General features: G+C 44.7%; 1 protein-coding gene across 2 annotated transcripts; it reads right to left on the reverse strand.

Moving 5' to 3' along the window:
- Positions 1-1,028: 1,028 nt before the first annotated feature.
- Positions 1,029-15,454, reverse strand: LOC116940402 (extracellular calcium-sensing receptor-like). Of its 2 annotated transcripts, none has more exons than XM_032950188.2 (6): positions 13,703-15,454; positions 12,566-12,830; positions 11,200-12,015; positions 10,285-10,524; positions 7,063-7,186; positions 1,029-4,362 (listed from the first exon to the last, which is right to left on the reverse strand). In XM_032950188.2, exons 1-6 carry the CDS (start codon positions 13,981-13,983, stop codon positions 3,395-3,397), a joined length of 2,694 nt encoding a protein of 897 aa, XP_032806079.2. In that variant the 5' UTR covers positions 13,984-15,454; the 3' UTR covers positions 1,029-3,394. The 2 variants fall into 2 exon arrangements, with proteins under 2 accessions (XP_032806079.2, XP_032806078.2); XM_032950187.2 differs by having other exon boundaries at positions 11,188-12,015.
- Positions 15,455-16,930: the final 1,476 nt, after the last annotated feature.

Below are 16,930 nucleotides of genomic sequence, written 5' to 3' on the forward strand. Positions count from 1 at the left end.
GGGGACAGACCCAGATGCCATGGATTGACTAGCAAATGCACTCTTTACTCCCTACTGTGCCAACTCGCTTAATTTTATCTGCTCCTTTTTGCGAGCATTGCTCCTCTATCCTTTTGGAGTGAGACTGTCTCCAACTTCCCAGCAGCGTCCTTCACGAACCTCCTCCTTAGAGGCCGGTCTTGACACCGCTGATACCAGTCTTCGGCAAGTCCATTCAACTTCACATTCTCCTATACCATCTCTTCTCTCGCCGGTACCACCCAACCAACAACCCACTCACCCACCCACTCACCCATTCATTCACTTACCCACCCACTCGCTCGCCCATGAACTCTCATCTAGCCCGTGCCATGTCCGTGTAGCCTCTATCCAGCCAAACAAGCTGTTTTTGCATGCAGTGGCTGGGCATGCGGGCTACAATTTAAACACACACGGTTGTAAGTATGAAGATTTTATTTCACGAGTCTGAACCCTCCAAATGTCCACTTGTCTGCTATGGCACTGGTGACACATCGCATAAATATTTTAAAGCAATGTAAAAGCACGTAGGCTTTCACGACAAATATCCATAAGATATTTTTTTGGGTTAGATGGCATAAATATATAAATGTCGTTAAAACCCGCCACCACCCGACACAGCCAACTAGAAAGGGTTGTCACATGAACAGAACATGCCAATTCGTCACTAGTACAGCACAAGAGCGCAGAAGCGTGGTCACCACATCTACGCCTCTATATAAGGAACGAAACAGTTAAGACTTCTCCACAAATCTGTCTGTCGCCTGATAAAGCAAATTGTAATCACTGGCGAAACGTCGTACTGAGATTGTAAATGTTGTGGCTTGGCTCCAACACACCGGTGTGCTGTACTAGTGACGAATTGTCATGTTCTGTTTACGTGACAACCCTTACTAGTTGACTGTCGGGTAGTGGCGGGTTTTACCGACGCATTTATACAGTGAGGGAAAAAAGTATTTGATCCCCTGCTGATTTTGTACGTTTGCCCACTGACAAATAAATGATAAGTCTAGAATTTTAATGGTAGGTTTATTTGAACAGTGAGAGACAGAATAACAACAAAAAAATCCGGAAAAACGCATGTCAAAATGTTATACATTTATTTGTATTTTAATGAAGGAAATAAGTATTTGACCTCTCAATCAGAAAGATTTCTGGCTCCCAGGTGTCTTTTATACAGGTAACGAGCTGAGATTAGGAGCACACTCTTAAAGGGATTGCTCCTAATCTCAGCTTGTTACCTGTATAAAGACACCTGTCCACAGAAGCAATCAATCAGATTCCAAACTCTGCACCATGGCCAAGACCAAAGAGCTCTCCAAGGATGTCAGGGACAAGATTGTAGACCTACACAAGGCTGGAAATGGGTGTAAGACCATTGCCAAGCAGCTTGGTGAGAAGGTGACAACAGTTGGTGCGATTGCAAATTGAAGAAACACAAAAGAACTGTCAATCTCCCTCGGCCTGGGGCTCCATGCAAGATCTCACCTCGTGGAGTTGCAATGATCATGAGAACGGTGAGGAATCAGCCCAGAACTGCACGGGAGGATCTTGTCAATGATCTCAAGGCATCTGGGACCATAGTCACCAAGAAAACAATTGGTAACACACTACGCCGTGAAGGACTGAAATCCTGCAGCACCCGCAAGGTCCCCCTGCTCAAGAAAGCACATACATGCCCTTCTAAAGTTTGCCAATGAACATTTGAATGATTCAGAGGACAACTGGGTGAAAGTGTTGTAGTCAGATGAGACCAAAATGGAGCTCTTTGGCATCAACTCAACTCGCCGTGTTTGGAGGAGGAATGCTGCCTATGACCCCAAGAACACCATCCCCACCGTCAAACATGGAGGTGGAAACATTATGCTTTGGGGATAACTTCACCGCATCAAAGGGACGATGGACGGGGCCATGTACCGTCAAATCTTGGGTGAGAACCTCCTTCCCTCAGCCAGGGCATTGAAAATGGGTCGTGGATGGGTATTCCAGCATGACAATGACCCAAAACACACGGCCAAGGCAACAAAGGAGTGGCTCAAGAAGAAGCACATTAAGGTCCTGGAGTGGCCTAGCCAGTCTCCAGACCTTAATCCCATAGAAAATATGTGGAGAGAACTGAAGGTTCGAGTTGCCAAACGTCAGCCTCGAAACCTTAATGACTTGGAGAAGATCTGCAAAGAGGAGTTGGACAAAATCCCTCCTGAGATGTGTGCAAACCTGGTGGCCAATTACAAGAAACGTCTGACCTCTGTGATTGCCAACAAGGGATTTGCCACCAAGTACTAAGTCATGTTTTGCAGAGGGGTCAAATGCTTATTTCCCTCATTAAAATGCAAATCAATTTATAACATTTTTGACATCCGTTTTTCTGGATTGTTTTATTGTTATTCTGTCTCTCAGTGTTCAAATAAACCTACTATTAAAATTATAAAATGATCATTTCTTTGTCAGTGGGCAAACGTACAAAATCAGCAGGGGATCAAATACGTTTTTCCCTCACTGTATATGTACGCCATCTAACCCAAAAAAACCTCTTATGAATGTAAAAGCAGTCCCGTAGAAGTGGCTCAAGGACCCAAAATGCCAAGCGGTCAGCAACAAAGGGGTTGAGAGATTCCCAGGCGTTTGCCAATATCTCTAATGCTTGTGTTATGGGCTGTTTAGATCACTACAGGTTCTCGATTTAAAAACGATATGCATTTACCAAATATTTTTCCGACATTTCAACCAGGAAATTCAAACTGCTCTATAGCTTTATTTTTTCCTCCTGATGACGATTGCTTGTGTTGCGATGGAAACGTCGTAGTTTTTTGTAAAAAAAATTGTTCTACGTGACTTTACCGAAAAATCCCAAGAATATGCTCTATAGCTATACACGTGTAGTAATGAGTGTAACTTTATGAGTACACTGCATGAATTCCAAGTATAATAAATGATTGAATATAATTGAACTTGCAAACACTGAAAATTTTAGATAAATTATCACTACTAAATATAAAAATTGTTAGAATTGCATGAAATACATCCAAATGGTACAACTGTAAAACTCCCATCCACAATTATTTGATTACATATGCATGCAGATGGAATCATAGAACATACAAGCAGACCTCGCTTAGCGGTGAGAAGATACAGCGCGCCGGCCAAGGAAACGTACCCACCCCCATCATTCTCTCAGCCAATGAGAAAAACGCACGCTCAGCCAACCAGACCCACCCCCTGTGATTCGATTAACACGGTTCGGAGTCACAATTACATTTTTTAAAAATCTATTTGTTTAGGCAGGCGAGACCAGGATAGTTTACCTAAAATAAACCTAACCACGCAAATGTAGACTGAGGGCATGACTAAGATCACGGAGGTCCTGAAGCTGACTCTAAGTGACCTGGACTGGGTGCGTAGCAGTAGCTCCTCCAATCTTGTCTTCCACCGCTTTTTGTATAAATTCCATCAACTGTTTATCTAAATGCTCTTTTGTATTTTTTTGTGGTTGAAACAAAATGATGTAGCATTTGTGGAAGAACAGAAAAATAAGGATTCCGTAGCCAGAGAGAATGATAGAGATGACCTCGACAACGACCCTGTGCTCGTTACTCAGAATGTAAGCGGGAATGAATGATATCCACACAATAAAGAACGTTAAGGCACTGAACATCACGAACTTGCCCTCGTTGAAGTTATTAGGAAGCTTGCGTACCATGAATGATAGCATTAAACAAATCAATGCCAAAACGTACAAATACGCGATAATAAACGCGAAGTTCAATGGAGAGCCTTCATCGCATTGCAGGAAGATTGTGTCGGCTTTTATGTTTTCATTCCTAAATACGCTTGGAGACGCTAGGAAGTACCAGACCACGCACAATGCAACTTCGATGACAATAACCACGGCTACGATAGGGATTTCTGCGCGTGTCATTTGTCTGTGGAATGTGTTATTCCTGGTTAGACTGGGCTTGAACGTAATTATCATTGAGATTGTTTTGACCAAGATGCAAGACAAGCAGGACGAGAAACTGACACCGAAAAAGGGCTGGCGGGCAATGCACATCCAGGGCTTTGGTATGCCGACAAACACGTAGATGCAGAGGAAATTGCAGAACAAACAAATCAATAGCATGAGGCTTATTTTGAAATTTGACGCCTTTACGATTGGTGTTTCTCTATACTTGTAGAAAATGAAGAGTACATCGAACGTGAGAAAGATGCCAATGATCGCAGCAATGTGAAGAATGAGCCCTTCGACTGAGTCCCACTTTAGGTACTGCACGGGTTTAACAAAGCAGTCGGTGTGTGTTCCCGTTGACCAGGAGTCCGGAGGGCACCTCATACAGTTATTGGCGTCTGCAACGGAACACAGCAACAAACGGTGAGAGGGCATGGGCACTGATAGTGTGGTCTCATCAACACTCCGTTCGACCACCACACTTTGCAGGTCACAACAACGTATAGCAAACCCCTCCTTCTTGCAGGTTTAACTATCGCGGTTTTTTCTGTTTCGTGCCAAATCTATTGAGGTACAGTTCGCCGATCGTGCCCTTGTGGCGGCTCAACCATTCGCGGTTGACCGCGAGATTCCTGTATGCATTGTAACTGCACTACTCGCAATGCTGCTGCTGCGGAAGAACACACCTAGCTGTCTTGTCTCCAAAGCGGCCCATCTCGGGTCTCAGATCACGTGGTGTTCCCAGCCTCCAATGAGGAGTCAGTGAGGTTCAGTCACCTGTGATTTTTATTACTGTACTGTACAGTACTGTACATTACATTGTTTTTTTAATTCTATACATTTACCATATAAGTTACATTTAACACGATAAAATATTCGTCATATTTTACATTCAAAATACTTCCTTACTCTTTGGTTCTTTCGGTAAAGTCACGTAGATAGAAAAATAAAATAAATAATATATCATGACGTTTCGATCGCAACACAAGCGGTCGTCCTTAGGCAGAAAAATAATAATCCAGCAGTGGAACTGCTGAACCAGCGAGAGAGCTGTTACAACAACAAGAGGTTATATATGTGGCGATGGGCAAGCAGGCGGGGTCTGAGCTGGAAAGGAATTCCATCCCCGGCCGCAAGCACGTCAGTTGTGTTAATGGGGGAGATTAGGGAGAGAGAGATTAGGGAGAGCGATTAGCATGAAATGAGCTTCCGTTGCCGCATAAGCGTATCATCCCCGCATATGGCACAACAGCAGTGTTAATGGGAGATTAGCACTATGTTGATGGGAGAGATTAGGCAGAGAGATTAGGGGAATTAGCAAGTTAATGTCATGTCTGTGTAACACAAGCTGCGGCGCTGCCAACTGCGCTGTGAGAGGCAAGCGCGTCCACGCAAGAGAACCACCATAAAACGATGGTCGCGCCAGTGAGACACAAAGCCCATCACAGCCAGAGCCATCGATACATCGAGGCTAAGGGAGCAGAGGGGGCCATGTTAGTGAGACCCCAGCCCGTTAATGAAGAGGCACCTAACAGGGCAATGCAACTCAGAGAGATAACAGCACTGTTCTCTCCGACTATCTGAATTGCAAGAAAGGGGCTGCGTATGCGACATGGGAGGATAAGCGGAGGGGGGGGAGAGAGAGAAGGTGGGGTATAGATAAACGGAGGCAGGGGGAGAGAGAGAAGCTGTGTTAGTGAATGTGACTCAGAGTGTCGAGAATAGCTGCTAACAACAGTAGGTAGGAAGGGGGGGGGGGCATCATAGCCAGTTATGACCTAAACCGGTAATAACATCCTTCCAATGATTGCTCAGTTTGTACCCATTTTCTTGGTTGAAATTGTGTCTGTGTTTATATATCTGGATGACTTCATGGACAAATCTTTGGTGGTAGCTCGATGGTTTGCAGAGTACCTTGGTTTCGGAAAAAACAATATTGTGTGAACCCACCGCGTTAAAACAGTGATCCGCCATGGCAAAGGTATTGGTTCTGCCGTGTTTCAAATCTGCCTTGTGTTCGCGAACATGGTCCGAGACATGTCGTTTCATTTCCCCAATGTAACTGCTGCTTATCTCTGCCCCCCCCTCTCCTGCCGCCGGTCCTCCCATGTCGCACACGCAGCCCCTTTCTTATCTATGCCCCACCCCCTTTCTCTCCCCCTGCCGCCGATCCCCCCCTTGTCTCACGCTCAACAGTCGTTTATGACTCTTGGGCTATGCCCATTTCTACCCTTTAGAAGCAGCCGGCATAAGCAGCTTGCCTCCTACCTTATATAACCTCTTGTTGCAGTAGCTTTTTCTCCTTTGTCAGCAGTTCCCCTGCTGTGTTGATCCTACCTGATTACGGTTGCTTGTGTCGCGATTGAAACGTCGTGATTTATTTTATTTTATACCTACTACGTGACTTTACCGAAAGAACCAAAGAGTATGGATTCCTGCAGTCACGAAAGCTTCAAATCCAGATTAAAATACTTCTTGTTTAATGTTTGGGTTGGTATACGGAAACAAAAGGAGGGGGTGTTGAAGAACGAACCGTGAACCAACTACTATTTTTTGCCAAAATTCCGTTGAGTTTGCGGATTGCAGATTTGCTGATTGCAGCTATTTGGAAGAATGTAACTCCCGCAGTGGGCAAGGGTTTGCTATATTAGCGAGTGACACCTATGAAGGGCGACACGGCACAAGAGGGGGTGGGTGGCCAGCACCACGCCCTATTTGGAAGAATGTAACTCCCGCAGTGGGCAAGGGTTTGCTATTAGCGAGTGACACCTATGAAGGGCGACACGGCACAAGAGGGGGTGGGTGGCCAGCACCACGCCCAGCCGCCTTTGTCTCCCCAGTGCTGATGTTTACATTCTGCACTAGGTTACTCATTTAACACAGGTGTTAAGATGTTCAAATAATAAAGACACCTATTGCAAGGCATCATCAAGTCTGCATTAACCATATATCTTTGTGGTAAAACATGCTTTTCTAATCATGTATGCCTTGTCCTTGGAAATGATTGGCCAACACCAGAGACAGCCTCCTTTCACACCAGTATTATTGCTGGAAAGGATAAAGCTTACGGTAAAATTTGTTTGCATTCACAGCAATACCTTTAGTCTTGCTGAACTCGCCATCTGAGCATTGCACACATCTGTAGCAGCAGGAGGGCTGCCCCGCTTCGTATTCCTTCTTGCTGCCTTCTGGACAAGCAGCCACGCATAATGAATCTGGAGCCTGTCATGCATTGACAACAACATTGCTCAATTAGATTTAGTACAATGTACGAATCGTACATTATAACAAATGAAAAACAGGCAGACCGCTTAGCGCGACGCCGCTATAGCGCTCTTTGTCCTCGAGAATCTTTTTTACGAATTTTTTTAAAATCAAAACATCTACAAAGTGCTTACGAGTGAAAACAGCAGCAGTGGCCGAGGAAACGTACCCTCCCCCATCATTCAGCCAATAAGAGCGACGCACGCTCTTGAGTCAACCAGACCTCGCTTCCCATAATTATATTATGTATGCTGAACTTCTTTCGAACCGTACGTAGGCAAGACGATTCGTAGTGACGATTACATGTTTTTTATCGATTTGTTTAGCCAGGTGAGAACTCACGAGACCAGGTTAGTCTCAGGCGCCACCTAAAATAAACCTCACCACACAAATGTAGACTGAGGGCATCACTAAGATCACGGAGGTCCTGAAGCTGTTCTCTGAGTGCCCCCGATTGGGACCGCAGCAGAATCTACAACCTCGTCTCCCACCGCTGCCTTGTAGGAGTGCAATAGAATGCACTTGTGAGTGCAGTACTTACTGATATAATACATTTTATTGATGAAAGAGTGTTTATCGTCTTTATTATTATCGCTATTATCCATACCCCAATAAACCCCTCATGTATTGCTCATACAAAAAAAATCACATTGTTGGGAACGCATCCCCATGTAGTAAACAATTGTGTAACGACCCCTTTTCGCGCAGATTCGATTCTCGCTCACTTGTCCAGGAACGTATCTTGAGGGGCGCTAAGCGAGGTCTGCCGTATCAGATGGCCGAGATGGACATTGGAGTGGTCTGTATGAGTGCGGTGACAACGGGAAGGCTGAAAAGCGGATGGTGGGGAGACTGAGGGCGGATGTCGGGGAGACTGAGGGCGGATGGTGGGGAGACTGAGCGGATGGTGGGGAGACTGAGGGTGGATCACAGTGGCGTTTTTCCTGCACAGCAGCTGCAGGATCTCGCAAGAGGGGTAGAACGCATTGGCAAGGATTGACGCCATCAACAGCTTTGGCCACAAAGGCATTTTGATCTTTAATTATTTGAAAACTTTTTTTTTTACAAATTATATTTGTGTGAACATCACTCACTGAGCTAGGATTGTTAGAATTGTGACCGTTTAATGAGCAACAGTTGGTAAAACGTCAAACGTTGCTTTAAGAGTCTAAGACACTCAGCTCCCTTATATAATGACATAGGATTCACAACACTGGCTCAAACGATTCACACACACGAGTCATTTTACTTCTTGCATATCTGCAACATTACACATCTGTGAAGGGAAAGTCAATCGCAACTAAACATAAACATGGGTTTATAAAGTACTGGGGTACATCTCCACAATCTCTCAGTGTTCCCTCACTGTTCATCTGGAAACACTTTGTACAAAGATATCATAAATTGCACTCTAGATGCCAAAATTGCCCTTTCCACAACCAAATAAATGTATCTGATATATGCATCTGGATAATATGTGTGACATGATATTGCCCCACTTTATCTTGCCTTTCTCATCTTCCATGTCCCCTCCTCTAGTCCTCTTCGTTCCCAATCTTGTCTGTCTCTGCCCCTCCTGCTCTCTGTGCCCATTCCCATTTTCGGTCTTTTTCCCTCATTGCACCCCTCCACTGGAATCAACTTCTCCTGTACGCTTGTAGTGACTGGGAATGCCACTGTGTGGGGTGCCGGGCCTGCGAGGCCACGGCGGGATGTCTACTGTTGTGTGTACGCCCCGGACATGGGGTGTAGTACCAGCCCTAGTGGGGGCTTGGGTGAGCGCTGGTTAAGTGCGATGGCACCACGCAGAGCGTGCGGTGCGGGCTCCCGTTGTCAGCCAGCTCGGGTTACGTTGGGGGCATGATACTCTGGCTGACCTGGGGACATGTGACTGGATGATACTGGAGGGGGGCCACCGTTGGAGAGGGCCAATGGGTGGTCACATGGTCTGAGAAGAACTCTCGAGAGCCTTCGGGCAAGGGCGAGAGAGATCGAGAAGGTGGGCGGGGCGAGAGGTGGAGCCAGCCCCAGCCCGGCCCGATATAAGGGGGGCCCTGTGAGGGGCTCACGGTTCTTGCTGTTGGAGAGGCAAGGAGGTCCACGTCAAGCTTGAAGAAGCCTCCAGCCACGCGGTCCGGGACCCATCTTGTCGTCCGGACCGGAATAGTGGAACCGTGTCTAGTTCCGCCGTAGCGTGGTTAGTTGGGTGGTCACCACTCGAGAGTATGTTGTGTTAATAGCCCTGGAGTATGTTGGGTTAATAGCCTGGAGTATGTTGTGTTAATAGCCTGAAATGTGTTGTGTTAATAGCCTGGAGTGTGTTGTGTTAATAGCCTGGAGTGTGTTGTGTTAATAGCCTGGAGTGTGTTGTGTTAATAGCCTGGAGTGTGTTGTGTTAATAGCCTGGAGTGTGTTGTGTTAATAGCCTGGAGTGTGCTGTGTTAATAGTCTGGAGTGTGTTGTGTTAATAGCCTGGAGTGTGTTGTGTTAATAGCCTGGAGTGTGTTGTGTTAATAGCCTGGAGTGTGTTGTGTTAATAGCCTGGAGTGTGTTGTGTTAATAGCCTGGAGTGTGTTGTGTTAATAGCTTGGAGTATGTTGTGCTATGAGTTTAATAAAACGTGTTGTTCCCAAGACAACGTCTGCGACTCAGTTGTACTCACTACACATTTAATAGCACTGCCCAATTAATCAGCACTGCCAATAGACTCAACACTGCCCATAGACTCAACACTGCCTCTGTATATTAAGCAGTTCCCCTCCTTAACCTCATTCCCTTCCTCTCTTAAAGTCTCACCTCTGCTCCATTGCCCATTCCTATTCCCTCCCCTCGTTCCTCCACTCCATTCCATCCCTACCCTTTTGTGTGATTCCTAAGTAACCCTCTATCACTGTCACTCATTCCTCAATCCTTGTAGTATGCCCCTGCCAACTACATCATTCTATTTTGTGTCATAATTTTCTAAGCAATGTCAAGCGCCTTGAGTGAAGGCGCTCAATATACAATTAGATTAGGATAAAAAGGAGCTACTTTGTAAAATAAAATGCACAAATTACCTTCAGCTGTTTCCCCATCCAAATGAGGAGCTCATCGTTGATGATGAGATGTCCTTTGTTGGTGCTGTTCGTGTTGTTGTTTAGATTGGTGTAGGACCCGACTGCTACCATCTTCATGTTCTCATCGTCCTTCCGCTGCCATTGCTTCAAGATGTAATAGGCAACGGGATCTCCATTTGCGTCAAATCTAATGTTGTAGCCGTTATCTTTGAAGTCAACTTTCTTTAAGTACCTCATAACCTAAAAATACATAATAATTACTCAGTTTAACACGTAATCTTTCGCGACCAGTATTATTCATAATAAAGGTTTTGGGTTAGATCGTGTTATTATAAATGTGTCGCAGCCCTCCACCACCCGACACGGCCAATCCGTAAAAAATGTGTCACGTTAACAAAACGCCAATTAGAATAGAATTGGAGTCACTCTTCAAACACACCGGTGGGCTGAAGAAGTAACTAATTGGTGTTTTGTTAACATGACACACTTTTTTACTGATTGGCCGTGTCGGGTGGTGGAGGGTTGCGACACATTTATAATAACGCGATCTAACCCAAAAACCTTTATTATTAATAATAATTACTATGTAACCATACATAATGTGATAAAAGCGAATTCATTTAATCGTCAACTTTGAAAGGAATACTTTTATACACCGTATTTTACAATATATAAAAAAACCTACAGGACCATTGTATCAGGTCCATATTACTATCACTGAAACACAATTGTATTTAATTTTCTATAGGCAAGTCCTCGTTTAACGCGTGGTGTTCACACAACACGTTTTCGCTATAACGCGGTTTTTCCATGAGGGTACTCTTGCACAACACGGAATATGCAACGTCATAACGCAGAACCTGCACCGTTGTACCCTGTCAAGACTATACGGGGGATCTTTACCTCTATGCATACCTGCCATGGCTGGATGTCAGACAGATTGGCACAGTGGCCTCCGGCAAAGACACTGGTCCACGTTGTGCAGGCGGTGAGCTCATGCAGTGCGTGGGCCACGGCGTACACCGCCAGGTACACCGCGTACGGCACGGTCATCTCGCTCGGGTTGAAGAACGACGAGGTCACGCTGCCCAGAGATTCGTCTCCGCTGCAAGCCGGAAGGCGCGCGGCGTCCACGAGCCCAGATGGATATGGTGTACAGTGAAATGTCTCCTGCCACAGTTCAGTCATGAACGGGTTGTCTGTTGTAGGTTTGCTGTTTCTAAGAAAATCGCTGAGCTTGTTCATGTCGGCGCTAATCATGTCAAACCCTATGGTGCCTTCAAGAACGTCGGCATACTGCGGTTTGTGAATGACTGGAGAACTAATCCAAGATTCACTTGCGATGAACGTTTTCCCAACAATCTGTCTTCTGGCCATCTCTTTGATGATAGGCTCAAGTTCGGCGTCGATTACAAATGCAATAATTACTTTCACTGTGGAATTTTGAATCACGTTCACGATGCTATTGATATCTTTGATCGCGATTTTCTTCGGCACCCATATTTGAAAGTCGGTGCAAACGCCATACTCATGGGCATCGCTCTGGAACTTCCCGAGGCCCTGCCTGCCGTAGTCATCGTCTGAGCCCAAAATGCCAATCCACGTCCAGCCGAAGTGACCGACAAGCTCGGCAAGGGCCTTTGACTGGAATGTGTCGCTGGGGATCGTCCTCATGAACGTTGGAAACCTTGTCTTGTCACTCAGGCTGGGTGCACTTGCAGAATAACTTATCTGTAATAAACATAAAACGTTTATTTGCGATTATAATCTCAAACAATGCGATGATTACAGTAAATCCTCGTTTAATACGGTATATGCATTCCTGAAAAGTGCCGCGTTAAGTGAAAACACGTTCAAGTGTGGCGAGATACGCTGTACGCACCCGCAGTGAGATAGCGCACATGGTTGAGGGTACACCGCCGCGTCACTGGAACATTCCGTGCACTGACCCCCTAACACCCTAACACTGAATCGCCAGCCCCTGATGCTGAATTCCGAGCCTGAGGCTTTCCCCTAACACTGTCGTTTGAACGTGACTGATTCACATCTAGGTATCTGACTCACATACTTAACGACCGGCCGTCGAGATGCATATGCCAATGTGTCAACATTTGTGGTTTTCCGCTGTGCGTGAGCGGAGATGAGAATCTTTTTCACGTCAAATCGCGTGTAGCCGAAACACCACCCCCGTGTTCCGGAAAGCAAACCTCATTAGGTACACCATGTAGAGCCAAAACACGAGTTGATGAAGCCATGTTGGGCATGGTTTCCCTGTACTCACCATTGGAATGTGCTTTAACCCCAATGTGTATGCTGCAGGAATCGTCAAAAAAGAATAGGCATCTCCTATGACTACCAGCGGAGGTTTCTGTGTCGACCCAGACAGTGAGAATTCGTAGGAGGCCTCCACAGCCTTCATAACGTCAGTGCACGAGTCTATGACTCTATACCCAAGCTTCATATTGGGCAGAAGATCAGATCTATTATTGATCTCTTCGATTGTGTACAGCATCGTGTAGAGTCTTGTCAGAGCCCTCTCGTTTAACCTGGAAAGGAAAGAGACATGTCAACATGTTGGGGAATAAAAATAATAGGCATGCTTTGTTATGCTTCAAGTCTGTTAGGTACTCTCACTGATGCGCCAAGGCTTAGATACAATCCAATTTTCTTCAGCTAAATGGTGATAAGACGGAGGTGTTGCTTATTGGGTCCCCACACTAACGTTCTAAGACTGGTTCAGTCTAACTACCGTCGGCCACAATATCGGTGCTGTTCAGGAAATTCGCAGTCTTGGTGTTATCTTTGATGCCTCAGTAACCTTCGAAGCGGACATTAACAAGGTAATGAAAGCTGCCTTATTCCATCTTAGAAATGTAGCCAGGTTTTTCCCCATCCTTTCACGATCGGACACTGAGAAGCTGGTTCATGCGTTTGTTTTCGCTCGTATTGACTTTGGTCATTCACTGTTTTCCGGCATCCCACCTTAAACTGTTAAGTCGCCTACAACACCTGAAGAATGCGGCTGCCAGAATTATCACGCGCACCACGCCTCTTGATGAACGCATGACCCCTGTGCTGGCGTCTCTCCATTGTCTTGGGTAGAGTTCAAGATTATTCTCCTCACCTACACGGCCCTCAATGATGCTGCTCCCTCATATATAAATATACCGGGATGTTTGTTTTAAACAAATGTAATGATCAAAATACATCACGACAGTGTCATTAATTGTGTTGAATAAGAAGGGTTTCTGATGTTAACATAATTTTTATCCTTAAAACATTTTATAAAAAATATGCATTTAATTTAAATCTGACAAAGTAATTTTCATCAGTCAGTTCCATATAGTATGTTGTTCAGCTTCTCTGAATTCTAGATTACACATGTAAGAAAGTTACGTTAATCTGCATGTAAACTTACATTACGCAATCCGCAGATGTAGGAACGGCGTTGAATTCAAGTGGTAGATTAATGACGCTGTTGTGCAGTGGAAACATTCCACCTAATATAACGTCTCCACCAGACTCTATAAACAGCCTGGTTTCTATATGAGGAGTTATATGCAATAAGATGAAGCCTATAGCTAGTAAACATAATGGTTCCATTTCACGCGACTTCTGAATACAGCCTGTATACCTTTGCATTGTATTTATAGGCGTCGCTTGTGTTGCATGGGAGTTTCCAACATACCTGAAATACATTAGTGGTTATTCCAGTTTGACTGTGTTGTTGTTTTTCCTTTTGTATGGGAGGTATTTGTATTGAATGCCTTTCTTGCTTTGTAAAATTCCACACACAATTGTTGTCCATAATTTTTTTCTTAAATTGAACATACAGCAAACTCTTGCCCATCGTGGGGGGTATGGTCTGGAAAATCTCCTGTCGTGAATCATTTCGAATGTGGGGGTGGGGGGGATGTCGGCTAAATAGACATAGTCATCATCTCAGCCGACAAGGGCAATGCCACTGTCATCTTGGACAAAACCACATACAATAACAATTCAGGACCTACTTAATCATGGCAGCTATACTAAAATCAATAGAGATCCTATCAACCTCCTGGATTAGAAAACCAACAACATCATGGCTGATTCGACATCTTTAATCGATACTCTTTGGTTCTTTCAGTAAAGTCACGTAGGTAGAAAAATAAAATCACGATGTTTCGATCGCAACACAAGCGGTCGTCCTCAGGCGGAAAAAAAGAATCCAGCAGCAGAACTGCTGATCCAGGAAGAACACAGCGAGAGAGCTGTTACAACAACAAGAGGTTATATATGTGGCAAGGGGCAAGCAGCTCACTTGATATCTTCCATTAAGGACATCTCACTATCTCCAGGTGATTTGCTTGTCAGTTTCGATGTGGTATCTTTGTTTACCAAAGTTCCTGTGCCTGACACCATTTCAATCATTGAAGATTTAGTCCAACAAGGATTGAATGCTGATGTACCAGCCCTAGTTAGACACTGCCTCACCAACACTTACTTCACCTGGAATGAAACATTCTACAAACAAATTGAAGTTACCCCTATGGGTTCTCCCTTATCTCCAGTTGTAGCCAATGTTTTCATGGAGAAATTTGAGACAGATGCTATCCAGGCATCCACCCTACGTCCTTGTGGAAGAGATACATTGATGATACGTTCGTCATCTGGGCACATGGCCTACCAGCTCTGGACTAATTCTTCAACCACATCAATTCCATACACCCAGCTATCAAATTCACCATGAAGGTGGAAAAGGATGGCAAGTTACCATTTTTGGATGTTTTAATCGAAAAGAGACCTGATGGCTCAATGGGACACTGTCTACAGGAAAGCCACCCATACGGATGCTTACCTAAAACCTGACTCCCACCACCATCCATCCCAGAATAATTCCCTCATCAAAACTGTATACCACAGAGCTCGTTGTATTTCCGACCATCACCACCTAGCCAGTGAACTGGAGCACGTACACCAAGTCCTCAAGAGGAATGGATATTCGGACTACAAATTCGTAAAGTTATCAACCCAACTGTGGGGAGAGAACCATCTGAGGACCCAATCAAAACCATCACTTGCCATACATAGCTGGGGTCACTAAAAATATTTCCAAATTCTTGAGCAAACACAAGATCCAGGTACGATTTAACACAGTACATTAAATTCGTGATTTTATCCCTTATGTGAAAGTACTCTGCAAACCCACTGGCTATCAACATAGATTCGTTCATGAAGCCATCCAGATATATAAACACCGACACAATTTCAACCGAGAAGATGGGTACAAACTGAGCAATCAATGGAAGGACGTTATTAACCAGTTTAGGTCGTAACTGGCTGTGATGTTCCTATCCTACCTAGCAGTTATTTTCGACTCTCTGTGTTGCATTCCCTAACACGGCCACTGTTAGCTGTGGTAGTAAATGGTGGCTTGACATTCTTTTCCACCTCCATGGGGCCACTGCGCTGTCTTACATTGACATACTAATCTCTCAATACAATGACCACCCCCCACAGCTCCGTAGTACCTCCCCCACATTGGCATTAGCTGCCCGCCCATCTGTAAACCTTTATAGACAGCCTGCCTCGGCAGATTTCCCCCTCTTTTTTCACCTGAAGACGATTGCTTGTGTTGCGATCGAAACATCGTGATATTGTTATTATTTATATTATTTTTTATATCTACGTGGCTTTACCGGAAGACCCAAAGAATAATAAACAATAAAAATCATAAAATTCGGAGATGAGTAGACTCTGCGTTGTGTTCTGTCCTCCGGAGAAGTGGGCGACTCGACAACAGCTCAACGCCAGGGGTTTGGGAAACTTTATTTAAAAGGTCCTCTTCAGAAGGGCAATTGCGTATCTGCAATAGCAATCAGAGATACCCTCCACATCACATCACCGCAGTTCAATTCCTTGGTCCAAAATCCACCCAAATCTAAACTTGGGACTGCCTAGTCCTTTATTGTGCACGTGGAGCTCGGGGTCCAATCTCTGATCACCATTGCCTGATCTCAAATCATAAAACGAACCTGGCTACCCGTAGTTATGTTAAAATAGGTTCCCATATGCTACTGAAAGCACAATTTGTGTTTGATTAATCACAGGTGAGCTCACCCCGGCCGACACCTGCTTAAGGACATTCTTCAGAGAATATTTCAGCAGGCAAACAACCAAAAATAATTTTGTCAGCGTTGACATTTCAAAAATATCCAGATGAGTTGTAATTCCGGTTATTGTATATTCTGATATTTATATGGAGGCATACGTCTAAAATTGCCTTTTGTACAGAAACACTGAATGGCACATAATTGTGCACCTACACACCCTTATTCTGTTTAGTTCCTTTCCGTATGTCTGTAGAGACAATGATGGGGCCAGTTTCACAGTTCCCTTTGCTTGCAGCTCTATTTGTCCATAATACAGGTTTTTTTGGGTTAGATTGCATAAATATAAATGTGTAATTAAACCTGCCACCATCTGACACAGCCAATTAGTAAGGTTTGTCACCTAAACATAACATGCCAATCCGTTACTAGTACAGCAAACTGGTGTGTTGGAGAGCCAAGCCACAACATTTAAAATCTAAGTACAATCTTGATTTGAAGCTTTCGTGACTGCAGGAATCCATACTACTATTTGGTTTTTCGGTAAAGTCACGTAG

This window comes from Petromyzon marinus, chromosome 9 (assembly GCF_048934315.1).
Source record: "Petromyzon marinus isolate PM22_M1 ecotype Great Lakes invasive population chromosome 9, UKy_Petmar_22M1.pri1.0, whole genome shotgun sequence".
In the NCBI taxonomy this organism is placed as follows: domain Eukaryota; kingdom Metazoa; phylum Chordata; class Hyperoartia; order Petromyzontiformes; family Petromyzontidae; genus Petromyzon; species Petromyzon marinus.